This window comes from Zootermopsis nevadensis, unplaced genomic scaffold (genome assembly GCF_977971745.1).
Source record: "Zootermopsis nevadensis isolate Lab colony 2312 unplaced genomic scaffold, Znev_1.0 Znev_ptg000010l, whole genome shotgun sequence".
NCBI classification, from domain to species: domain Eukaryota; kingdom Metazoa; phylum Arthropoda; class Insecta; order Blattodea; family Termopsidae; genus Zootermopsis; species Zootermopsis nevadensis.
Genome location: NW_028259142.1, coordinates 17,553,652 through 17,581,114, shown reverse-complemented (window position 1 = coordinate 17,581,114; position 27,463 = coordinate 17,553,652). Strand labels below are relative to the sequence as shown.

At 38.3% G+C, this 27,463-nt stretch overlaps 1 protein-coding gene and 1 long non-coding RNA gene across 7 annotated transcripts in view; one reads left to right on the top strand and one right to left on the bottom strand.

Moving 5' to 3' along the window:
• Window positions 1–27,463, bottom strand: part of CngA (Cyclic nucleotide-gated ion channel subunit A) — an 80,075-nt gene that overhangs the window by 9,482 nt on the left and 43,130 nt on the right. For 2 of the 6 annotated variants that reach the window (XR_002545650.2, XM_022079249.2), the window contains exons 2-7: window positions 19,170–19,337; window positions 18,644–18,796; window positions 16,340–16,468; window positions 15,184–15,408; window positions 12,586–12,748; window positions 44–309 (exon numbers count right to left, since the gene is read on the bottom strand). Coding sequence is in view for 5 of the 6 variants with exons in the window: in XM_022079249.2 (XP_021934941.1) it covers window positions 44–309; window positions 12,586–12,748; window positions 15,184–15,408; window positions 16,340–16,468; window positions 18,644–18,796; window positions 19,170–19,298 (1,065 nt within the window). In the remaining variant the exon portion in view is untranslated. Of the gene's footprint in view, window positions 1–43; window positions 310–12,585; window positions 12,749–15,183; window positions 15,409–16,339; window positions 16,469–17,189; window positions 18,017–18,643; window positions 18,797–19,169; window positions 19,338–25,853; window positions 26,812–27,463 lie in introns of those variants that run through there. The other 4 variants (XM_022079251.2, XM_022079253.2, XM_022079257.2 and 1 more) reach the window with 4 other exon arrangements.
• The window catches only part of LOC147874272 (uncharacterized), a 79,470-nt gene that overhangs the window by 11,050 nt on the left and 40,957 nt on the right, over window positions 1–27,463 (top strand). The gene's annotated exons all lie outside the window — the stretch shown is intronic.

The window sequence follows — 27,463 nt, the reverse complement described above, 5'->3', positions numbered from 1 at the left end:
TTAAAATTTTTCAAAGACAATATTAATTCCAAGAAAGACTTACCTTGCATATACGAAATACGTTGGGGTATCCGGTTCGGGTCTCAGTGCGGTCGAAGAATTCACTCATACGTGGGAAGCGAAGGAGACGGTTGAATCTCACGATGACGGGACAGGGAACACGGATCTGGCAGGTGGCGGGTGGCCACCAAATGTATGTGAGGTCCGTCGGTAGGAGACTCAGCACGTCTGAGCGCCATTTCTTAGACCTCAGGTAGTGCCTTCTCAGCTTCTGGGTGTCCCTCTCCAGAAGTCCCTGCTCCAGGTAACCTGCGAAGGACAGCAACATATGACACCTGCTATGCTCCAAAAGCCTTATATTATATAGGCCTCAGCGTTCTTAGTTATAGTAGAGTGAGGAAGTTCTTTTCTGTTTTACACTGTTTATGACCAATCCGCAGTATCTCTAGTGTATTTCACTCACAACAAATGCGCCGAGGCTTTGCATTTTCTGCAACACCGTATTGTAGAATCTTCAGGTCTCAGGTGCGATCGGAAAGTTTCAAGACTGCGCATATAAAAACCCGTACACTTATCTTAGGTATTAAATTCATCCATCACCCTCGAAGTAGTTCCCCTGGGAGTGAACACAACGATCCCAGCGTCGCTGCCAAGCCTGGAAGCATCCCTGGAAATCTTTCTTTGTCAGCCTGTCAAGTACCATCTGCGATTCTGCCTGAATCTCTTCTATCGTCTCAAATCTCCTTCCCTTTAGCTGAATTTTCATCTTTGGGAAGAGGAAGAAGTCACACGGAGCTAAATCCGGCGAATAAGGAGAGTGCGGGATGACGGCCATAGTGTTTGAGGCCAAAAACTGCCGAACTTTGAGGGCGGTGTGCGCTGGCGCGTTGTCATGATGCGTCGCATGTGGAGTTCTTCCTTTAGAATCAGCTGACAGGTCCCATAGCCTATCCCAACAATGTCGCACAAGTCGTTGATGGTACGACGTCGATCTTCGTGAATGGCCTGCCGAATCTTCGTAACATTTTCGGGCGTTGTGATCGAAGATGGTCGTCCAGAACGCTCGTCATCATCGACAGAGGTTCGGCCATTTTTAAAACGTGAATGCCACACAAAAGTTTGTGCTTGACCCATTGCGGACTCCCCAAATGCTTGCTTTAGCATTTCATAGGTTTCCGTAGCCGTTTTGGCGAGTCTTTGGCAAAATTTGATGCACACGCCATTCCGAAATCGCAGGAGGGTCGGTGTAATGCACTACCAAAACGCCCGTAACTAAGAAACAAATGCTAATTCGATGATGCCGGCTGGCACACTGATTCACTATGAATGTAGGCCGCACCCCCTAGCGGCAGAAGCTCGTACTACATTCGGTTCGCCCTCTATTAACACAGTCTTGAAACTTTCCGATCGCACCTCGTATACTTCAATGGAGTAAACTCATCACGTTACTTGTGACTGGCCTTGATAGTATCTGCTCTAATGAATGGTTACGTTTTGGAGAGCTTGTAAAGCGAGTCGCAGTTTCCTATAAGCGCAATTTTATAACTGTCGGTTGTATTTCCAATCAACCGAAAGATGACCAAAAGCTAAAGAAATCAATAATTTTATTGCCTAAAAGGAAACATACAAGTAACGGAAACGTATTATATTATGAAATATGCTATTAAATACGAACAGTTACAAATACTTCCTCTGAATCAGTGTTTCTCAGCCGGTGGACCGAAAGTTGTGCTTAAAGGGTACGCGACTTGAGTAGATCGTACTCAGTAGAATATAAAGCAGTAAGTTTTAAGAGTGAAAACATGACGACAAACCTATACCGTCCATATTTGTTTCATTAGAATGTAATATTTCAATTAAAATGCATGAGGCAATTTTGGGAAGGGGTCAGAGGTACTAGAAAGATTTAAAGACCCTGCTACATATATCAATGGGGAAATATGCAAGCTTCTTGCTTTCATTCTCTTTTCTCTCGCGTCTTCATATCGCGTGTTCGATTTTGTTCTGAAGATTTCGGATGAGCGAATTCGCTTTAGGAAGACGAGCTAAGCGGAGGTTATGCGCTTTGTTATAAAAGTTCGTATGACGGGAATTCCGTAATATGATTCTTCGTAAAGCGATAACTCGATTATCACACCACAAAAACCTAGCCGGATAAAGCCAGACTTATTTGCCTTTCATCTCGTTAAATAATCTCCTCGTTCAAATTATTTCAAAAAGAGGTCGTAGAACCCGATATTCTTTACAATTTATATAATATGTTCTATAGAGTGAGATATATTTCATAACACGATTCTTGTACATAGGCCTATTTCCTTCTAGACCAGTCTGCAGATTCCTGAAAGCACATAAATCTTGACGATGCTGTTGGTCTTAGTTGTGATGCGGTACTGTCTCATAGGTAGATACCAACATTTCGAAGAAGCATACTGTTTCCTTCTTCAGGGTGAAGTTCCCTCAGCCGTGAAGATGGGGACAGAGTGTTTGGCTAGACGTTGGCATCTACCGTTAAGTCCACACGGTGTTACATCCCAGAGGAAGAACTTCGTCATCTTCACCGTCGTTAGAATCTCAGATCTCACGCAGAAACCTTAATGGGTATAAATTTCCCTCTGAGACTCCTCTGTCCCTTTCATTTCCGAATTAAAAGAGGCTTGTGAGTCGGCTAACCTGCTCGGTAGTTCCTTGAAAAATAGTTCAGGAAGGAATGCGGTAAGTCGCAATGAAGACTATGTCGATGACAGGACGTGACAAATCGGTTTGTCAGTTTGCTCTGCACCTGCAAGGATAGCAACCGGTATGATACTGGGTCGTTGCTGGACAGGATTTTAAAGAGGCCGTTTTTTGCTTTTCTCTGCTTGTTTTCTGATCGTGTCTTGATTGAAGTTACTCCTAGCGTCTGCATCACTGATCAAGCTTCACATAAATGTGACAAAGTCGGGATTTATTCTTCTGCCAAGAACCGAGAAAGAACCCCCATCCCATACTTTCCTTTCGTATGCTGAGACTTGCAAGAGCTATTGACTCACGTTTAGTGATCCACTTCTGTTCTTTTTATCGGTACGGATTCCGACTACGTCATATTTGCCAGATATATTCTCAAGATTCTTCGCTATGTTTGAAATCGTTACCATATAAAAGTTTTATACAGAACATTTATAAATGTATTTATAATGTATCTGCCATACATACTATCACATGTACAGCTTCAGTGGTTCATTAGCACTATCAGACAACTACATATAGTTTTCACGTGGCCTCCATGTTTTTTTATATATCACATGCCAATAAATGTTTTTATTTCCATAGAAAATTCTAGATACTCTAACTTAAATGTCGTTATCGCCTCAAAGTTCGCATGGATTCCATGTTTCTATTCTTAATGGTAGAGAATTTAAAAGCATACTATTTTAGTGTTCTCTATTGGCATATAGTTCACACCGATTGTCATGGAAATCTATAAATTGGTTCAAAATTCATAACGGAGACAGACATGCCATACGCATGCAAATAAACCTACATTTTCTTAGCCCTAAAACTCTGCTGCGGACACAAATGAAATTTTGTACCATTAGCCATACGTCGCTGAAGGTTTATGAGAATTCGATCTGTGTAATAAAATGATAAATTAGTAAGAAGAATAAAACCTCATAAGAATATTTGTACAGATATGTGTGGAAAAGTTTAAATATCGAATCCGCTCCGGGAGTGGATGCATGTCTCTATATTGGGTTATCTCCACAGAAAAAGAACAGTGCTACCAAATATATGAACGACTCACTCCTCGAGATTAATTCTAAATCGAAGAAAGCCTATGTATCTAATCCGTGGATCTTGAAGAGAGATGTCAGCAGAATTGCTAACAGCATAATCTCCAAATTCAGACATGTGGCTTTGAAACTAGCAGGAGGTAAAATGCGCCAGGGTGCGAAGTCTTCAAGGTCGATTCTTTTTGTTATTTGTTTATGTTGTTTTCGGGAGGCACGAGACTCGACTGAGAATCTGAAGATAGGTACATGAGCAGCAGTCTGTGCTCTGTGAGGTCACATGATCATCGACCCTTGAACGGGGCCGTCGACACCGAATCACACGGTGGCGAAGAACGCGACGTGTCCGCGCGAAGAAACAGGCAGGTAGCGTTACATGTGTTAATGGTTACGTTAAGCCCATACCAAATGCTTTAATAACAGAGCAGCGCCCCCACTGAGGGACATTCCTAACATGTATAGATTCTGCGTAGACACTACTTATAGGATTGCTAGATTTTTCTATGTAATTATAGTCGAGGGAAAAATGTTTGAAAATGCATAAAAATTCTGATTGAAAATACAAGAAAGGAAAAGCTGACTCAGTTACAGGACTACTGCTGTTCGAATATACATATTTTCTAAATGCGTATTGGTGTGAAACCTGGTTTCTTATTCTGAGTGAAGAATATATAATGAATTTCAAAAGAGTGAGTAACGAAGAAAATACGATTAAAAAGGACGCAGTCAGTTGTCTTAATTTTCGTTATTTTCGTCTGGAATTTCCGAACCTGATTTATATTTAAACGAAATTGCAACTCAACTATTGACCCTTTTTTTTTCTTGCGACATTCAGGTGGCTATGATACAACTGTATCCCGTCTTCTTTCTCTAGGCGCCAGTATTTTTTATATGAGGTTGTTGCTATGGAAACAAGATACGTTCCGGCTCTTTGTTATTCTTTACATCTCGGGACAAAATTCCGCATGCTGTATCCGTTGCATAACTATGTTTACGAGATTCATGAAAAGAAACAGTTTCTTCTCTCACATTCCGAAGTGTACACGACTTTGAGTGGAATTTCGTATTAAATATGTCAAATTCACAACATTTTAGTTTCATTTTCTGAAACTTACCTTTGCTGCGTGACAAGAATCTATAGCAAATTGATGCTTTATGCGTCATATGCACTCAGTATGTCAAGTAAATCACAATAGGGAGGCCATGTTCATTATATTCGTTACTTTGCTTTAAATCGCTTAATGGATATTAATTAAACTTATTGTAGGGCTGTAGTGCGAATTTCAACATGGCCCCAACTGACCATTACAACTTCTACTTTATATCTTGGCGTAACTCAATAGAATTCTATTAGATTATTTTTTCCTCTCATCGTGCTAAAATATATGTATATAGAATAGAATAAAATTCTTATTAACCCGTTTATATGTGCTTACATTTTGTATTTTCGCACCAGAATTATTAGGTCTATTTATTTTTAAAAACTGTTAAAGTACTTTTCGTCTTTCTTTCACAAAAGTGCCCGTAAAACATGATTTGTTTTGATTTACCATAATTTTAGACTAATTATTCCGAGTGCCTGACGAAATGAGGCCCATTGATATACCTGCGTTTTTCATTTATTCGTATTAGAAAATATTACCGAAGCTATTGATTTGCCGTATGTCATAGATCGTTAGGTTCTATTTTAATCAGTTTTTGGCATATGTATCCGATGAAACAAGGACTAAATTATTTTTGTGTCTGCGGTGTAATATATATAATGATTAGGCATGATATTTGCTGATTTGGATACTTATCTGTAATAAATTACTTCCGGATGTAAAATCGCATAAACAAAATCGCTTGCAAGTTCTGTGTACATAATCTGGAATAATAGCCTTATTATGTTTATTTGTTACTTCCGGTACCAATCAGTCTGTAAAGTGACAGATCGAATCTCCTGAGTTGGATTTCCGGCAAGGAAAAAAATTCCTTATTTTTTTCCCGTCACGACAAATTAATCTCTTGGTCAACCCAGTGTCCTATCCAGTGCGTGCAGAAGCTGATTTTCCATATGAAAAAAGGGCCAAAACGTTTACACTAACACCGAGGACGAGAATGCTTCGAGCTTTGCATCTTACTCCCCCTTTACGCCTTCATTTGTTTAACCATTTTATTTGTGAAAATTAAATATCTCGGTTAAAACATCGTTTTTATCTCTTTCCAACAGTAGAAACTTTAAGTTGCCTAACAAACAGAAGAAGGTTTCTTGAAAAATACAAATCACGCAGACACTAATCTCCCCATGCTATATGTTGTTACCTTCGTGTTGTAATTGTAATCTTGCATTACTTCATATCCTGATACGGACAGATTGTCTCGAGCCTGACATGTCCTCGTTCAGTCCATATATGCCACGTCATTTGATCAATTTGTCGTTAGTTTTACACATAAACGTCTGCGCATTAATTACATCAGTTGTTGAAAGATTTTCACGTCGGTTTCTGCAATTCAAGACCTGGAAGCATCAGTGGGCTAACCTACTCTTTATTAAAAGTGATAACAACGGAAATAAACTTGGTGAGATTTGAAATTCTCGCGGCAACGAGTACGAAGTTGGCTGTGTTCTGAGATATTGCGCCGTGTGGTCTCGTAAAAATTGACTGAAGTTTCAAAGTTGCTTACTGATTCCATCATAGCCCTTATGATGGAGGCAATAAGAATCTCTGAAACGTTGGCCAGTTTCTGAGAGAGTACACGGCGCAACATCCCAGAATGTAGTCATCTTCGGAAATAATCTTAAACATAGTTGTTCTAATTCCAATTTCTATTATTCTGAAAGATACAGATTGATTGATAACTAACGTCGTACGGTTTAGCCTGCCTTTGAGGGCGACAGCGAGATTTTTTTTTCGTTCTTCTAGATTTTTCAATTTCGTGGGTTAGCCCACTGTTACTCCTAGGCCTCCAACTTTTAGCTGATGACTGTTGCGTGGTTCTTCAATGTAGACTCTTGTGAGTATAAACTGGAATGCCATGTAAGGTAATCGCTTTACAACGTAAGTTATGCGACAGCTATGAAACCTGTTTGTTGAATGAGAAAAGTAATTTTGTAGCAGCCACAAGTGCGGCTGGCGTAGGCCTAATCCAACATCACTTTTAAATATCTATTTTGCGATTTTGCGTATTGTTTTGGTCTTGAAACTCACACAACTCAATGCTCTTATAAGTGTCGTAATGAACTTTTAGCAAAGTCTGTCAAAGCACTAGAAAGATACATGTGGCCTATGAATTAATTTCGTGAAGTGGCCCGTAAAATTCGATTAAAATTACAAATACTAATAATCTTGTAGTTATTTCATGCTTTATTAAAGGCTATCCACACCTGAAGATGGTTTATATAGAAACCGAAACATGTTGTAAAAAGATGTTCCAATTGTAAATCGATTGTTCGATGAGGAACATAAAATGATATTTTAATTATCTTAATTGTAAATTTAAATATGAATTGTGATTAGACGGACAAAAACCGAATAATTAATTAAATTTCACAATACGACGCAACTATATCATCTTATAGCTCTAAACAAGTAACAATTTATTTAGGCCCTTGAGTAAAGTGGTCATTGAAATAAATTAAAGTGAGTAAGAATGGAACAAGTGTTATTAAAATGCCGTACTCAAGTGTTGTTCACTTTAAAAATCTCGAAGGCTTTAACAGGTACATAGCCTATGTGGTCAATAACTTAGATTCCTAAGTAATACGACTCGAAACTTACTCATTCTATAAGGCTGAGTCTTTCTTGAGAACCTGATAATCGCTCGTCCAGTCTACAAATTATTTTATGGAACCCGAAGGCTCATTACCGTTTTCGCAAGCGCTTTTCATCGATCCCTATCATAGGTCAGAACAATCCAGTCCACACCCTCCCATTTTATTTCCTTAAAACCCATTTTAATGTTATCCTCAGATCTACACGTAGGTCGACGAAAGGTATAATATACGCTGGAATTGATGTTGTAATGGTGCAGATCTGTCTGAGAAATAATTCTGAAGCTGAACAGATGTGACTTAATTTGCGATATCAGCGACACAAAGAGAAAGAAGAAGATGAAGTGGAAAATTTTACAAAAGAAATCGGCACGTTTGAAGGAGACGTTTGACCGGGCGATGTCAGAAACACTGTCTCAGTAATGACAATATTACCACTGTTATGCTAATTAACCTAGGTTATTATTTGTGGCGAATTTCGAACAAAGTTGCGGTCTTAAGCCACAGCAGAATTGAGGCTGAATATGAAATTAATGGCAGGCTGTGAAATATAACAACACCCTCGAGTATTCGACTCCATTTCTCGTGTTGTTTTAACGTCCGGTTTTATTACCCTCGCGGTCACTTTGATGGTCAATTACAATTCCGTCGCGGTAGTTTGGAATGGGAGTGTCAGTTCCTGCAGGAGCTAAGGATACTTCAATTTCAATAGTACTGTAATTATATTTGACAACGTCCACTGTATAAGGTAGCTATAACTAACTTCATAGAGCTGAATCCTTCTTCAGAAATTCATACTTGCTCAATTTGTCAAAAAATTTCCCGCTTTAATAAAACACAAAGGCTGACTCCCGTGGTCTCTGGCTATAAGTTATGTGTCTAAAGTTTATGACACATCAGATGTAAAAAATTATGTTCGTAATTTTACATCGTAATATTCAATGTTTCCTCCAGCAGGTATCTAGTCAACTACCATAAGACCTTGAATAATTACTTATCGCCATGTTTTTGTTATATACTCTGAAAAACATCACCTGAACCAAAACTTTATATTGTTAGTTTTTGTTATTTCACAAATATTAAGGGCCACTCGCTCTAAATTCATAAATGTTGGTATTACTGATGTTAAGGAATTAGAATAGAGCAGAGTTGTAGCCACTAGTGTCATGACGGTCTTACCGAATTCATGAACATTCGTCATTTGGTTTTACACAGCCATGGTGATAACATACGCATATCTTGTATAATAAAGTAAGGAAAGCCGGTTAAAATGCAATCATTCTGGCATGTAAGTGTGAGGAACATTGTGAAATCAGTGACTTGATGAAGTTGACTGTACACTAAATCTCTAGAAAGAGTCAACATTGGGTGGTGGGTGTGATATCCGAATAGAACTAGAGAAAGGCGGAATAGTTCAGAGTTTTATTGCAGTCCATATGCTGCCTACGTCCTGCACTTCAGAGCTTTTAGATAGTTATATTTCCTCTATTGAAAAGCGGAACTAACAGTACTTCGAAGTCAAGCAGAGGAATTAACATCCGCCAATGTTACTGCAGCAAGCATCGCTTTTCTTAATATAGTTGGTTGTGGCAAAATAAGATTGGGTTTAGCTGATTCAGGATTTGAATTGAGTGCTAGATTTTCTGGCTACAGTAATCAACTTTCGGATTACACAGAAAAGGCAATTTGTTTACAAGTTGAATAATCATCTAGATCTACTTATTAAGGAAGACCACCACCGTAGAGAAAAGTATTTATGAACTGAATGTATGAGAAGAAGTAGTCATGGTTTATTACACTGGACAGTTACCTGAGGAAAATAAAGTAAATCTTAGATATGATAGCAGGCCCTGATTTGATCCAGTGACTTGCAAATGCAATACTTCCCATTAATGGCGGAAATTCTACGCTGTATCTGGAGACACGACAAGCAACCATCCCAAGACATTAATCTTTCACACAAATCAGACATGCAGAGACCGGATACTGGCTGTGATAGCCACGTAATCTAGCCACAACCGGACTTGTTGTAATTAATCTAATTGAAGAAATTTTCTTGTGTTATTAAGAGCTCCAAGTCGGCCTTACAAATTAGAAAATAAAATCATCTGTAGTGTATACTTCTTACACGTGTTAAGTTGACAAACTAAGTTCAAAGGTTCTGGATGCTGCAAATGAGTTTTTTCTACCCTCAGAATAATACTTCGTACAGAAATGGTAGACGTGTTTGCGGTCACTTGACATATGATATTTTAAACTGCAGTTATGTTTATATTTTGATTTTGCAAAACACATTATATATATACATATATATATATATATATATATATATACATGTTTACTGTAACAGTTAATCATACAGGATTCCGTATTCTACCCACAAAAATGTACTAGGTAACGTCATTGAATAGAAAAGCAATTTTATTTTTGCCGTTTCAATGATTTAGCCAAACATTTCTAAAAATATCATTACCCAGAACTTTAATATTTTTTGCGTTGATAGACAGGTTTAGAACACATCTATACCAGATTTTACAAGAAAAGGTAGCCAGTTAACAATTTAAGGGAAAACGCCATGGTTCTTCGGGATTGGCCGTCAGTCCAAACGAGCAGCACCTCGTCTTATTTTATATTTATGTTCCTTTTGTATTATTTATGCATTTAGACTATTGTCTCAGGCCGTCATGTATAATTACTGCGTATTTATTTATATAAAATTAAATTTCATTTAATTAAAAGACGTCTTTTATTGAAAATATTACTTTTGTGAACGAGTAGTTAGTGAATTCTGAGAGATATAAACTTGGGAAGTACGAATTCTGAAGATTCTTTGGTATCAGTTTATGTTATAATCAACCGAGAAGGATGTTCATATCTATCAGAAAAATATCAAAACCCAAGACGTGAATTTATCGTAAAAAGAGCGAGTGTTTCTGTTTTGTTTCACATGTAAAGACCAGTGTTGAATGGTCACAGAAACACAGTAACAAGTGGCCTTATTTGAGTGTTACATCATTAATGAGTCCCGTATTGTATCTGTTTCCCGTTATTTGTCCCGGTGCCTTTGTTGGCAGCCAGAGTGTCGTCGTTAGAGTGTTGAAGTGCAATCATAACAAAGCAAAATGGGGATATATTTGTGTGTTTAATCACTGGTACGTCATAAAAAGACGACACGAAAGGACGACCTTTCAAACAGCAGTGTTGCTGTCTGTCACCATCGCAACGTGTTTCCTTCGCTTCTATTTTTACCCAAGATGTCGACAGGAAAGTGTACTCAGCGGTGGAGTACCTGAACAAAGTTGTACTGTGTATACTGCCTGAGTTCAAGTGAAGACTGTGATGAACTATTGCACATACAAAATACAATAAAATTCAGTTCTTCAGTGGTACTTATTAGCAGTGTTGGTGACTTTCTTAGCTGAAATCATTCGCGGGGATTAACATTTTGGTGACTTGCTGGATGTTTATATACAGATCGCATTTCTAGGCCGAATGGCGTACTTCGATGCCCAGACGGAAAACCAACATGTTCAGTTCAGTGTATTATTTAAAATCGATTTATTATCCGAACAGCTTATATCTCAGCTATTTGTCATGCTTATGTGTTCTGTTTTCCGCTGTTCCGTTATAAACGTTGGATCTAATAGTGAGTTGAATGAACTAGTAACAAGCAACTTTATATTCGTTACAAGTAGTGATAATTTTCTGCCAGGTCACGTGGTCTCTGACCCGAGACCTCTTTTAAACGGAATTTGAAGTAAATTGATGAAAGCGTATCGCTGTAGTTTATAACCATATGTAATACATCACTCAGTTATATGAACACAATCCTACAATTCTTGTTCCTCTCTGATACGACATAATTTCAACTGTTTTGACTTTATATGATGTGGTGTCAGAGACAGACAGACAGAAATGTTCTGTGTATATCTGTTTCAACATATGTTTGTCACCCAGTGGACAAATTAATGAAGAAAATTTAATCATCAATTTGGGGTAACACGTCATGGTCCTTCAGGTTTATTTGGCAACCCTGTTTGAGCCGATTCTGTACCCTTATTTTTCAGTTCGTGATTTTCTCTTTGTTGTCCACGGCTGAATTACGTATGCATGGAATTTTCCTATCACTGAATCAATTATTCCGCCTACGTGGTACGTAACTAACATATCATATTTCAAAGTGACACTACTGCATAGACTGTACTGTGGTCATATAGACTACACGTGTTCAACCACGTCAGTGCAATTCTGCGAAATCCTTAGTGTCATGGAAATGTTTCATTGTGTATCTAGATTGATACCTGAGCATATGACAGGTTAGACATGATTATATGAATCTGTGGGTCCTTAGCAGGATATACGCAAACCGAAACATTTATTTAGTAAGGGGCGTATTGATCTGATATAAGTGTAGTATTTCACAAAACCATATTTTACATGCAGCTGTTTTCCAGTTGTAATTTCTAGACTAAAGAATGTATGTGTGCGATCGCCGTAATGATGCATTTTTAGGATACTGTATAAAAATTATATTTCAAAAGGAGTTATTGTTTTATGTTGGAAGCAGTGTTGTTATTCCTGCATTCTGTTCTAGCAGCTACCACTTCTCTCTTCTTGAGAGGGTATACTGAGAAAAATTGCATCGATGTGGCCTTCATATAGCTTATACTTCCTGTCTTCACGGATTATAAGACTTAATGTATGTATTGTTCTTGAAATAGTCTCTTCAGTGTCTTCTTGGTCTTCCTCTTATTCATCGCTCTGTTGATTTAAAATTCCATGTTGTTTTCGGTCACCTGCCTTTATCCATTTTATCTAAATGGTTTCACGGTAGCAAATCCTTCATTCGGATTTTAATGCATATTGGGTTAAGAATTCTAAAGTTATTAGACATAAATACAACAATCCTGCATGCTTTTAGAACACACAAATTAAACTGAAGATATATCCTACATAGGGTATGCTTTAAGTACTGTCCTCCCCGTTCTCCGAGCTTCATTCTTATTGACCGGCTATACTGTAAGCATGCGAAAATTAAACATTGTCTTTTAATATTTATCTCACCTTCGTGAGCGTGAATTAGAGTATCGAGGAGGTAGATGATGTCGCAGGTATAGTCGAGTGTCCACCAGAGGGCAGGAGCTGCATTATTGAGCTCCCAGAATACGGCACGTCCTATCACGAACAGGAAGTTGTACAATACGGCTGCAGAGACCACCATTAGCCACTGCAAGTTACACAAAAAACTAGTTACTACAAGACTGAAATAATTCCTTATACGACTCTGAAAACTTCTGAGGCTAGTTACTAACTGCAAGTGATCTTTATTACTAAATTTCATGTTATAAAGAATAGCGCGCAGACACTTTTGAGGGTTGTATGTACCCACGAGGAACCAGATTATTATCACTGGCTAGACAGATTAGTTTAACATCTGAATATTTACTAATGTTAATTAAATCGAACTGGCGTAGTATATAATGTCCAAAGGCCAGCCTTAATCTTAGTGGTATTATTTACTTCTTACGATAACCTATTTGATGACTAACTGCATAGGCAATATAGGTTGAATTGAAGAATGGCTGCGAATAATTGGTAAGGGTATTGGAGGGAAAAGTCGTGGCGTATTTTAGGGGCGTATCTCAATACTCGTGCGGAGGGACTGGAGAGACAATGAGAATCATGTCACAGTAGTAGACCTCCTAATTTGGAATCAACCTAAGACCTCTTTGCTGTGAATCAAGAGTGCAGTACACTTACTGGAGACCTTCCTTATGTTTTAAGATTTCGTTGCTGAAAAAGCTTGGTGGCACTAGGAATAAGTACGATACAGTTCTGACAGAATGATTTTGTTTTGGTGCAATTGAACTGTGTGATTAATGTAATGCTTCTCAATCAGTGAACCGATATTTTAAATTAAATACTTTGATTTCAGGTGGCAATTGTACTCAAAGTGTAGCCCTTTCTTATTTTTACAGTTTCCATTATATCTGTTACATTCTGCGCTTTTTCATAAATACTATTATTACGAGGGTCGCTCATTAAGTAATGCCCCACATTTTTTTCCTCAGAACATATTTATTCAAGATGGCTCAAATTTAGTGACAATATAAATCAATGTTTCCTTTACACATACTATTTTTCCACATAGTCCCCATCAACTTGTACGGTTTTACGCCAGCGTGGAACAAGTGCATGCATGCCTTGCCGGTACCAGCTCTTGTCCTGTGCACGTAGCCATGTCCTCACTGCTTGAATCACGCTCTCGTCATCTTCAAATCTTGTTCCGCGGATAGCATCTTTAAGTGGCCCAAAGAGATGGAAGTCGGAGGGTGCCAGATCTGGACTGTAGGGTGGATGGGGTAGCACCGTCCAACCCAATTTGGTGATTTCTTCCCGGGTTCTCAGACTTGTGTGAGGGCGTGCATTGTCGTGCAGGAGCAAAATTTCTGCTGGATGCTTGTGAGGCCGAACTCGTCGAAAACGCTTCTTGAGGGTTTTCAGGGTCCTGATGTACGCGTCTGAATTGATGGTCGCACCTCTTGGCATCACATCCACAAGAATGACCCCATCACTGTCCCAAAAGACAGTCATCATGACTTTTCCGGCGGAGGGAGTTGTCTTGAATTTCTTCTTTCTCGGTGATTGAGGATGATGCCACTCCATTGACTGCCTTTTTGTCTCTGGCTCAAAGTGGTGTATCCAGGTTTCGTCACCTGTAATGATCCGGGACAGAAAGACCTCTCCCTCAGCATCAAAACGCTCCAACAATTCAGAAGAAATCGTTTTCCTTTGAATCCTGTGGTCTGCTGTGAGACTTCGTGGAACCCATCTTGCGCACACCTTCGAATATGCGAGAGCCTGGATAATTGCAATCACACTTCCATTGCTGACTGAAAGCTGTTGGGCCAATTGTCGAGTTGTGATGCGCCGATCCTCACGAATAATGGCATCCGCGCGGTTCAACATGTCTGGAGTGGTGGCTGTGGCAGGACGCCCAGAGCGCGGCAGATCACGGAGCTCGGTTTCTTCACTTCCTGAAGCTTTAACTCTCTTAGCCCAGCGACCAACGGTGCTCCTATCGACTGCACAGCTTCCATACACAGCACACAAACGTTTATGAATGTTCACCACCGTTTCTTTTTCAGCAACAAGGAATTCAATTACAGCTCGTTGCTTGTAACGAGAGTCGTTCACAGACGCCATTTTAACAGTTCACTACAGCTCCGCTATCGGTTGGAATCATTTGAAACTCCGTACACGAACGCGGGAAACATCAAATCTCAAGCATGTAAAAGTACACTTTTCTATCTTCATTATTGGCTGAGAAAAAAAATGTGGGGCATTACTTAATGAGCGACCCTCGTACTTTCATATTATATTTTTCTGTCATTCTCGTCGTTCATTACCAACTAAACTCATCGTCACCTTGGGATCTGAAGTGGTCTTCATCCTTGAGGTTCTTATTTGTAAATTCTTTACGACCTCTTGCATATTTCTATCAGTGATAATGAGTGATACATAACATATGCATTAAATGCACAAAAAAACATTGAGAAACATACTCACATACAGCTATTTATGATGTGGCGTGAGGTATTGAATTATACTGCGAGTGTGCTGACGTGGGAAATGTTAAGCTAAGTTAATGTCTGTACTGACCCTGTAGTGGAAAGGCTTGGTAGGGTCTACGGTGAGACGGTTTTGCCAGCAGTTAGCCGAGTCCTGCTGGTTGCCATGTGCGTCTGATTCTGCGGGCGCCCCAGCGACACTCGAGAACTTGGCCAAGAACCCGTCAGTCGCCGGGGCGCGTGCCTTCGTGCCTGCTTCCTGGTGACTGCTCTGTTCCTGGTGACTCCTGTTCCTGTATACTCTTCGCCATCTTTTCTGCGGCAGTCAGCAAACAGTAGCAAAGTTATTAACTGATTGGGCTTACTAATGTCAAGATGTTAGATTTGAGACTCTTACGGAAGTAAAGATGTAGATGTTGTTCTTCTGGTTTGTGACATCCTGTGAACTCACAGGTAGATACCATTGTTCCATTCAGCTTCAAAGTATGAAGATGGAGACAATATGTTTCTCCGAAACATTGGTAATGGCCTACGAATTCACACAGCGTCACGGATCAGAAGAGAAACATCGGCGTTATCTTAAGAATATTTCCGTTCAAACAAAGTTATTAATTTGAACGCATAATACGGAAACACCCGTGTTTAATCTTAAATAAATTTGTCACTAGTTTTTAAAAAAGGTCGTCGAGCGAATTTAATTTTCATTTGAGCCATTAAGGTGACTGGGTAAAGGCTGGACGACCGGGATTTAACTTCTGGCAGGTGCAAGGATTTTTCTCTTCTGGACCATGTCCAAAGCGGCTCAGGGGCCCACCCAGTTTATTATTCGTTAGGTACCGAAGGTATTCCTTGGGAGCAAAGAGGAGGCCGAAGCTGGCCATTTACTTCCATCTAGTGTCCAGCTTAAGAATGTCTGTAGCCTACGTCTTAATGGTTTGATGATTAATCATAGGTGCAAATTTGTCCCCATAAACCATACGTTACATGAAATTCATATCTGGCTTTATCGGTTTCCCAAACGCGGATTATGCCTCAAAAACATTGGTGCATGACAAAATGTTATTAAAATCTACAAGTTTTGTTACAAACATTATTTTATGTTAGGTATATATTTAAGAAATAAGAAGTAAAAATACTTTGTTTTTCGTCATCGTATGTGTGCAACAGTAGTTATGCATCTGTATTCAAGCGATAAAATCTATAGACAGGTTTCATTGAATTATATTTTAAACTGCAATTGCACTCACCCGAAGTGATGAGGTGGCTCTTCTCAAACGGCGACGCAGTCTAGTGGTGACCGAGTGAAGTTCTGCGGATGGTATTTGAGTCATCGCGTGTCCACCTGCAAATACTGCGGCGGTCGCTCCAGGACCTTCCTACGGGAACCAACGGATTAAAGTGTTGGGCCTGTACCGTTTAAGAAATTTCCAGCCTTTTATACAATCACAAGATTCAGTGTCGTTTTCACAGGCTCTATCCTTAATCATTTGAATCCAATTCACACATCACACCATATTTATCTAAGATCCATTTTAATATCATCCTCCCATATACTTCTAAGGTTCACAAGTGGTCTCTTCTTGTCTTCAGTTTTTCCGGCTGAAATTGTTATGCATTTCTCATGCACATTATGAAACTAATAAAAGCTTTATGTTTATAAATGTACAATCCATCTTCGCTAGAGTTCAACCATTTCGCCAATCACAAACATAATAGGCTTTTTATTAAGCTGTGACTGCTTGTGGGCATTTCATTTGCAGGAGAGACGTCTAAACGAAACATAAATTATAGCAACCTTGGAATTTGGGCCATTTGTTATCCAAAATGGAAGCCTAATAAGAATTGACATTTCAAAAAAATTCAGTCATTACCAAAATTAACTCATTACGTCTAATGCTTTCTCACTCACGCTAAATGCTATGAGAGAATGGTACTTATACATAATTCTTCACCAGTAGCCTTATCAAATAAAATATAGCAGCCAATGTTCTTTGTTCATGTCAGTTTACAATTTGCTTCTTGTCTTATTTGAAATCTCTGAAGTTATTTGAATAAAATACCTCAAACCCATACAGCAAATTATAGAAAATACCTCACCGGAGTTTCTCCAGAAGAGACGTCCAGAACAGTGGGCGCCAGGATTATTTGAAGAGAATCTTCAGCAATTATTAAGAGAAATTTAATGTTAGATTCACATTCATTGTAATCCACAATTGGTAGAGCGTCACTTTGCAACTTCCAGCTACTAAGATCAATGGATAATGACTGTCGGGCCTTTGCTGATCGACGTAATGTTAAGGCAGGGCTAGGGTTACCTCCTACGTGGATTGGGCAACTGATTAGGTGCCTTAAGTTAAAGTTAATGGAGCTTGATCAGACTTTCTCAGGAGCGCTGTTTCCGGTGACGTGACAGGGTGGCTTGATGGATTATTGAAGAGACGTGTTGGACGAATATGGTGACTTAATTATTATTGTCGACTATATTCAGCTGTTCGTGGTAAACGATGCGTGCCGCCATCATGGACACTTCATCGCCTTGGTGGTAAAACGGCTCATCCGTGTAGTTTTAGTTTCTAGTCTGTTCAGAGTTTCCACATTTTACATTACTTTCTGTATTATCTAATAACGGAGGACCTGCTCTGCTTCTGTCAGTGTGTCCCACACTAATTGGTTATTCGCAAATATTGATGAAACTCCGTCTAAAGGTATTGCCATTGAGGGCCGCCCTGCTAAAACATCATCTCGATCTTGTAGACTATTACAGCAAACTTTGAGCTAGCTTCATTCAATGTTACACGGTCAAGAAACCTTGACATACTCCTCTGTAACTCTACAAGAACGAAACATCATACTTTATTTCATTCATGTTACGCTGGAGTGGACGCAACGCATGCCAATCAGCTACTGATGAAATACTGTCCACCTATTGGCCGCCAGCCGAGGGGATTCTGTTGAGCACAGTTCATTCGATGGTTACATTTCTTACATAACAACAGGCAATTACAGAATTAGTACAATATCAAAGTATTTTTACAGTATTTTAGTATTATAGGACATTTATTAGTGATTTTTAGCGGCGTTCAGAATTTTGAAACCTTTCTGAACAACACTCATCCCATTTTCCTTAAGATTCATTATAATATTATTCTTCCATTTGATTCTATGTCTTCCGAGTGTTCCCTCTTCTTCATATTTTTAAACCAAGATTGTATACCCATTTCTTATCTTCCCATGCCTGCTACGTGTTCCGACCATATAGTTATCCTTGATGTGATATATTATTTGTTGAACAGTAAAAATCATTAAACTCCTTTTGTGCATTTTATTCCATCTTTCTAAAACGCTTCGCCCCTTCTTGTAACTTCTTATATCCGAGTATTCTTCTCAGTTTCTTGTACTAAAACTAAGTTGCAGTTAAGACGTTATTACTGTTTCTTTTGGAGACCGTGAGTCTTTTTGCAGGGAAATTTAGTATATCCTATAAGTCGATTGTGGAGATAGTTACAACGTGGAAGATACCAAAAAATTCAGAGGTATTTAAGATGGGTTACCTTGTGTGAAGATGCCTGTTCGGTCGACTTGACAGCAGCTGGGATCATGTGACTATCACCGCTATGTAGCGAGGGCGGCGATAGGCCTCGACGGCAAACCGCCGCCACCTCCGTACCAACCGTGCTGCGTCCCAGCACCTGCGGTAGCACCTGCTGCAACCAGACATGCACGTGCTTGAACTGGTTTGAGTGGGTCAAGCTTAACGCTTTAAAATCGTTGATTAAATCGGAGGCTTTGTAGTCTGCCATTCAACTAACCAACCGCCGATCAACAAAGGAACTGATTAGCCAGTTTGTCAACTACGTAAGCAGCCAAAGAACCAGCCAACAAGCCTATCGATGTACAAACTAACAAAACAATCCAGTCAAAGGAGCCGATGAAACATCTAATAAACCGGTAAACTAACCAGCCATCTAATCAAACAAACCAACTTAACAATCAATGGACTAACCAACGAAACCAGCAAGTCTGTTTGGCTGAAGAGATCTTGGACGTCCGAAAAGAAAGTGGGAAGACTGACCGTACCTGGTGATGATGCGTGGTGATAGTAGCGACAGAAGAGACATCTGGTTGCTGATTGTGATAGAGAGCTGTGTAATGACGTTGAGTTTTGAATGGGTCACCTTGTTGCGCTGCCATGATGGGGGTCCACATTGGCCACGTGACCGGGGCGTCCCCGCTGCTTTGTCATGCCTGCAACGACAGTAACGTTTTCATCTGATGTTAGTTTCCTGATTTATTTAATGGCATTGAATTGTTTTCATAGTTTCGAATAAGAAATGACAGGATGATTATGGGGACTTTGTACCGTAAATCGGTCATTCGCAATCTTTTCTGATCTAGGAACATGGGAAATTAATTTATCAGAAACCGATAAAATGTAATTATGCCTAGAGCAATTCTTGCGCTAAGCCATCATAGCTTTATACTAGGACTATCGAACGACGTGATCTGACACGGATTTTATAGAAGATTAATGCTCTTCCTTATGAACAAGCTTTGCATCATATTTTATAATAATTACACAGGGAACCTTTGTGACTTCGAGTTCCCGAAACTTTGTCGTAAAAATGTAGCTTACTCTCCTTGAGCCTCGTAAGATTTTATTGCGTTATTTTACAACATAGCATTACCATGATGTAAAGATAGCCAGTTGAAACTTCGCAAATGTGAAAAAGTTTAAATATTGGGAATTATAGTAACAAAATTGTATTCTTGAAGAAGTTAAATAAAATTAATTTCAGAGATCTTTTGATACCATTAAATTCAGTCTTTCTTTATTTTACCATTTACCATCGACAAAGCTGAAGATTTAAATGTACAAAACTCATTTTACCGAGTGGTACTTGTATCACGTAGATTGTAGATTGGGTGTATAAAATTTTAGTTGGAAACCTTTCAGAGAAGAATCATTGAGGTTAAGTAAGGGATTTTAAAAATTAAGGTGTTAAAGTGTAGGTTGGCTTAAGCTGCCTCAGGTTACGTCTAGTGGCCGGCTCTGTGGACACCGTAATGAACATTCGGCAGTTATTTATAGACCAACTGAGACATTATCAGCTTCCCAAGAAGGCCTCTTCTCCTTAATGAAGGAAACAGAAACAGGCTTCGAAGCCATGGATATCATTCTCACACGACTGATAGCTTGAGAAGACATTGCATTCAGTCGCTGTGAAAGCTTCAAATCTAACATAATTTACACATAACGCGTGTTTTGTTTTATGCAGGCCATAACAACTTTCTATAAATGTCATGCAACATGGTTTCGAGGTTTCTGGTACCGGTGCAATCACATTCGTGATGTTGAATTTCGGCACCTCGCCATCACTACCATTATAATGCTGAGGACTGTCGGCCTGTTCAGCTTCCCAGAACGCTGTTATCGCCAGCGGGCGAGTATCGAACGTCGGTTAAAAGTAGTTTATTATGCTATCTCGTGATGCAGTGGCAACCACAATATAAAGTTTCTTAGTCTGATTCCTCATATCATCAGTGCACCATGAAAAGGATGTTTAATTACACTATAAAATATATTCGTGTTATGTAATATTGAATTACCAATGTCAGAATTACTATAAAATGTGTATTTTATCGTGTTTATGGCTGTCTGCTGAATGAGAGAACCAAGAAAGATTGTAAAACAGAAAAGAGGGACATCATTTGGATACAGAAGCAATACATAAAATTCTACAAATGAAAAAGAATCAGATAGAAAAGGAATAATGGAAATAAAGAAGGAATTGGAACGAAAGGAATGAGGAAAGAATAAGATATTCTGAACTTTTATCTTCCTTTGTAAGTCTATTACAAAACAAATACTTGAAAGTAGCAACAGAATCTTCTTCTCCATTTACTCCTATTCTGCTATTCGCCATCTCATCTTATTCGTAGCTAAGTATCTTCTTCGGTTGGTACACTGACGTTAAGAATCAATGAATTAACAAAATATTAAACTTCTTATGTGGATGAAGTTTAGTTATAAGCGCCATATAGCCTATTACTGCGCCATAGTATCAAAAGCACCTGATGGCTTTAAATTTGCGAATCATATGTTCTTGCAGATTCGCACCACAAATTAGCTTGTGAATTATTTAATCCTTCCGTGTGAGGGTCCAAATATATACATTGTTGAAGCACGCGTATTGTTGTGGTTGGCAGCAGATCATTATGGATCGAAATAGCCTGTGTAGAGAGGAAAATTATTAATTTGGGCTGAAGGATGGATTTACTCTTGAACAGTTAACCCCGGTTCCGGCAGATTGAAATAACATTGCGGTAAGTTATAATTATGCTCTCTTTACCCGAGGTTTATAAATCACCTCTTAATTGAGAGAATATATCAGGCCGGTTGTCTGCACTTTTTTAAGCAAGTTTTTCTTCCGAAAAGCTCGATGGATTTCGATTAAATTTGATGTCAGGTTCATTACAATGTTAAAAGATCTACCGTTGGACCATATTCTGAGACAGTCGAATCCAGTTCACATTATGTTGTTCTGACAACCATTTTAATTTTATCATCCCACTTCCAGCCAACAGTGAACCCGATTTTCAAACCGAAATGCCCTAGTATCGAAAAACTTGGAATCGAGCATTAATTCGAATGATGTTTCTTGAGAGTCTTCTCACTGCACTAAGGCAAATCGGGAGTAGTAACCCATCTCAAAACACACTTCTCCTGAGTTATTCATAAACATCGTCGTCTTCGGAAAGCAGGTAGCAAACTATACGAATTCAAAGAAACCTCATACAATGGACTGATATCGAGCAGCTGAACAACAGGAAAGTGTTAAATACAACTGATGTTGGCGAGACACATGCCAGAGTTTCGAAGTATAAGATTTTTGTATTATTCGGTGTTTTCCAATTGTAACTTGTAAATGAAAATGGGGATAGACCTATATACAGGATGATTCAAAGCAGTATTACTATAGTTAAAAAAGGGGTGGTTGGGCAGATCATCTGGAGCATCCTAAATATTGTATTAGGGCTTTGTATCACTCTGTACAGTGAAGATGGTGTTGGACAAGCGAACGGGAAACATACTATAAAACCTCGTTATCCAGCCACACCCATTTCTGAATGATATCGAAGCATTTACATTGCGTTCCATTTAGCTATTAACTTTATATGTATTCGTGGAAAACTTAGATGACCCATACTTAATGAGATAGATTATAAACGTGTGCTTATTAAAGAGTTAGGGTGAGATGTCAGAATACCTCTCTTTACCATTTCTGAACAATTCATTGAAGTTTTTTCCCTTGTACTAAAGTGCAAAGTTCTTTGTGTGTCTAGTCATAACTAGAAATGACTTTGTAAGTTATATAGGCGACTTAGTGAAATCTGTAATGTTACAATGAGCTGGACATTAGTTGGAAATGGGTTTGAGGGAGACAGGCAATGCACACAAAATTATGTTGGGAGAGTCAGGTTAGTAAGATAACTCTGGGTCATATTCTCCGGTGCTAGTAACTTTACAGAAAATCCTATACCCTGGAGTTTGTTATTTAATAATTCCGTGGTCTTCCACAGTGAATGTAATGTTCTTCGGTAAGTAACAGTATTTTCTCAGGCAGTTGGTATATATTCATCTGGATAAGGCATTCAGTTTTTACGTAATTCGAATTTTCATTATGCTATTAAAAACTCTGCATTCGGGTGAAATATTAAGCTATGGCTGAGGCCAGCTATACCAGAGCGCCCAACAGACAGACTTTTTGCTCGCCTTCAATTTTCACCTGATAACAAAAGTATAATCTAACTTTCGAGACGTTCTAATTTGTACTTCAGGAGCTTATTTCTAAGGTCAAGCCCAGTCATAAAGCCCTGTGAACATGAGGTCTATTAACGTTGGCCTCGTAATTGCAGATTAATTTTCAAGAAAATAATGTGAGTGCATTTGTTGCTAAAATTAAGTGAACGAATAACGGAATATTCTCTGGCCCATTTACAGATTAACCAAGAAACTGTTCGAAACTTCCGAAATATAATGCGTGACTGTTATTCAAGCCATCAGTCTGTTACAGCTTGATATAGATCTTAGACTTTGTACGTTTATATAGACAGAGAACTGCACGTATAATCTATGCGGATAATGTATTTTATTTATTTGTGTTAATAACATATACATTATTAAATGTAGACTGTTTAATGAGCTTACAATCCATTTAACGTGCATATATTAAATCAAAATCTAAACTTAATAATTTCTCCTAAGTCTAAGATAATGTAACCTATTTCTGGTCCGAGGCGTGGCCTGCACAGCAGAGGTGATTTTGGTTGTCAAAGCTTTGCTTCTGATAATCAGTTTAATCACGTGGAAATTAATTTGGCCTACTGTGAATCCTCTCCCGTACAGCATTATTCCTTGAGGAGGTATATGAAATATCCATGAGAAGATAACAGAGTAAGATAGGTTGCTGTCTTAGTCGTAAAACATCATAACAGATAAAACAGAAGAAATCGGGCTGAGGCATTCCTATGGTCCCTGTTCACTCGACATTCTCGTTATATACGTTTAAAATATCCATCTCCTCGTCACAGTTCACATTGAATACCTGTCAGATATGCCACGAGGATGCAGTCAGTCGCTCGGAATGCTACCGATAGTAAAGTTCACTTGCTTTATCGATTCTGAGTGTGTGCTTTAGTAACTTGAATATAATCATCTTATCCTGAAAGTTAAAGACGAGAACACCACAATTATCCCTTTACATCCTACCTACGACATATCTTGCTTAGAAGCTCTGACCTTTCTGATCTGAATTTATTTCGTGTTTAAGAAAATCAATATAAGAACAGTGTTCAGCTATCTCTCAACATTTCGTGGGTTCGACTCCTCCGTGAGACATGGATGTATGCGTTTTGCTGTGTTATGCTATCATTTATCTTTGTAAAAGGACGATCCACGAAAGGTCTGTAACAATTCATAGTTTCGGATGTTAATAATTGGGGCAGGCCATAGGACCTAATCGTAAAAGCTAAAGGAAAAGTTCAAATAGTGTTATGAAGCTCCTCGTTATACAATTTTCTTCGTTAATTTGTTACCTGGTCTCTCCTTGGTCTAGGAAAGGTCTGGGAAAGTATTATAAGCCTAATAATTAGCCTATAACACAAGAGTAACAGAAGATGTGGATCAAGAGTTGAATGGATGAAATATTAAAATATACAGAACTATGATTGCACCTCTTGTATGGTGTGGGTGTGAAACCTGGTCTCTCAGGTTAAAGGAAGAACATACTGAATATATTTGAGAACACGGTGATGAGGAGAATATTTCGACTCAAGATGGATAAAGTTACAGGCCACTGGGGCAATGAGGAACTCCATTAAATATTGTTACGACGATCAAATCAAGCAAAATGAGGTGAGCGGGGCATATAGAGCGCATGGACCATAAGAAGTGCGTACAAAATTTTGGTTGGAAAGCCTAAAGAGATCACTTGGAATACCTAGAACAGATGAGAAATAATATTAAAATGGATCATAGGGAAATCGGGTTTGACTGTGTAGATTGAGTTCATCTGTCTCAGGACATGGACCAATGGTGGGTACTTGTGAACACGGTAATAAACTTTCAGTTTCCACAAAATATGGTGAAGTTCTTGATTAGCTGAACGTACTGTTAGTTCCTCAGGAGGACATTGCTCCACGTAGTTAGTTAGTTATTCCAGCATGCGTTTGCGATCAACAGGTTACTGCTGCTGGTTATAGGGTGACAGGTGAGGAATTATTGCCTGTCCCTGTGGCAGGTATTTCAATTGGGCGACTAGCGGCGGGGGTCACTACGTAACCAGGTCACGACAAACGTGCAGACCGTATTTGCACCTCTTCTAGGGTGTCTTATGCAGAAACATATGTCTCACATCGGGTGATTGTGTTGCAAATACCATACCAGTTTCCATTGACCAATACTAGTCACAAAACAACGATTTCAATGATTTTGAAACGCAATGGAAATATTAGTCCCAATAAAACACGCAGATGTAATTTAAATGTTAAATGATAATAAGAATAATATTGAGTACGTTCATGGATATTTTAGTTGTTATTGTTATTCCAGAACCAACATATTTTAAAATCATTTGAATTGACAATAGTTTTACATCAACATAGCTCATCTGTTTACAGTCTGTACATAATTCGGAGTGCGGTATTTTATTAAACGTTGTTTCTCGATTTTATACGGTGGTGCATTAGACGTGAGTCATTACGATACTTTAACTGTGGTTGATGTCTCATATAGATCGGAGATCCGAAGCCATTTCCGGAAAATTGGTTGGTTGGTTTGAAATTTGTCTTATGCCTACTACGAATGGATGGAATCTGTCAAGAGCACACATTATTTGGTGACTGAAATTAAATGCGTTCTTTGCAGAACTACATAAATTTAACGCATAATGATGATATCTACCTGTCCGTCCGCGTATTTCGTCTCGGAAGATCCTCAACGGATCTTGATTAAATTTGGTATTCGGGGTTTACACTGAAAGTTTTTTTTGACCAATATTATACTAATCTCTATCGATCCTTTATAGCCTGTGTTTTAGATGAAGTTCATAAATCAGATTAAATAAATTTTATGACTTGTAAAAGAATTTTGCTATTCTGTATAAAAGTTTAATTTTTTATACTGTATTGTACGCTTGAAGATGGACATTTGGTTTAACATTGCTAAGGAAGACAGGATAAGTCTATACTTGTAGCTGTTACCTTGTATTTGTGATGTAGTAGCTATCCAGTTCACTGAGAGCGCCACGAAAGATCTGTAGTGTGAAATCAAATTCGTTCTAATCCTTTGATCTTCCACAATGATGCGTTAAATAACGTATAAATTGTCATTTCCATTAAACTTCTCGAAACTTAAAACTGTTCTTTTTTGTAGAATGGCACGAATTTATTTTTGTCTTATTTCCGATTTAGTCACATATTTTAGCGTATTTTGAATCTGTTGACATCGAACTGGTCCTGTAGTGTATCAGAAAATATAATAATCATGCTCCTCTTTGTTACCTGGTTGATGTTACTTTACAGTTAAAAAATCAATGTTTTAGTCTTCTCAGTCGCACATACAGTTCTTCGTGGAGGCTACTTAATTTTGCGAAGTGTTGAGCAGAAATTCGTAATATTTATGTAGAACTTAATTTCAGCTCATAAGTTACATTAACCAAAGAAATAGTATAAATTTAAAACAAATTAATGATATTTAAATGTCGATATCTTATCGTGATTAGTTGTTTTATGTGTACAGCTCACTTCATGACATTCTGCTGACTGTCTTTATTTTCCTAATTTTTGAGAACTTAAGAAGTAATAATAGGCAATAATAAATAAATATATACTGAATTTCAACACAAACATGACGCATCTAAACTACAAATTCAATAATGATGATGTATTTTAACGGTTTTGTGTCTGAGAATTAATTTTTTATTTGGCTAATAGAATTTTGCATATTTTTCTGTCCTCTGATAGTAATAACAACGCTACCTTGTCCATCTGCGTGAACGGTTCAATCTAAAATACACACAACACACGCATACACCAAGAGTCTCTGTCAGTATTCATTCAAAGAGAATTTCGCATTGACAATTTTTGTTTTAATTCCTGGAAAGCCACTTGATGTGTTATGAAGTGTGAGGCACACAGGCAAGGCACTAAGTACCTTGCGTGAACGCACCGTAAAGTTATACTGTCAGACCGACCGGTCAGCTTGTCTGGACTCTTTACCTTCCCCACCACGCCTACCCTCACTTGTGAATAAGAGCAACAATTGAAAACCGAGTCATACAGTTCCAGTAATTAAGCATGATAATTGTTGAACATAAACGCAGGTGAAATAAAATGTATATGAATACACCTAGATACTTGTTATTTATATTTAACACTTCCTGTGATACAAACGATATATCTCGTTGTAAAATATACTCTCATTTTTCTTTACTTAATCTGTGAATTGTATGACGTAGCGAAAATAAAATCTGCTGCCATCTATTAACAGTTCAAGCCAGCGCTTTGTTAGTTTCCCGTAATGGCAATTAGTATAATAATACTATAACAAAAATATACATTTCGTTTCTAAATTAAATAAAGCACGAAAATAGTTATCACACCACACGAAGAGATTTGTTCGTAATCAATGGATGGTGTAGCTTATTATTTGGTTGTGTTAGATGTTGTTTGCTTCAGTAGCTATCATCATGTCTTCTTTTCGAAACACTATAAATATATATATATATATATATATATATATATATATATATATATATATAAGACTGTGACACCACGTGGACTTACAGGTGAATACTAACGTTGAGAAGGAA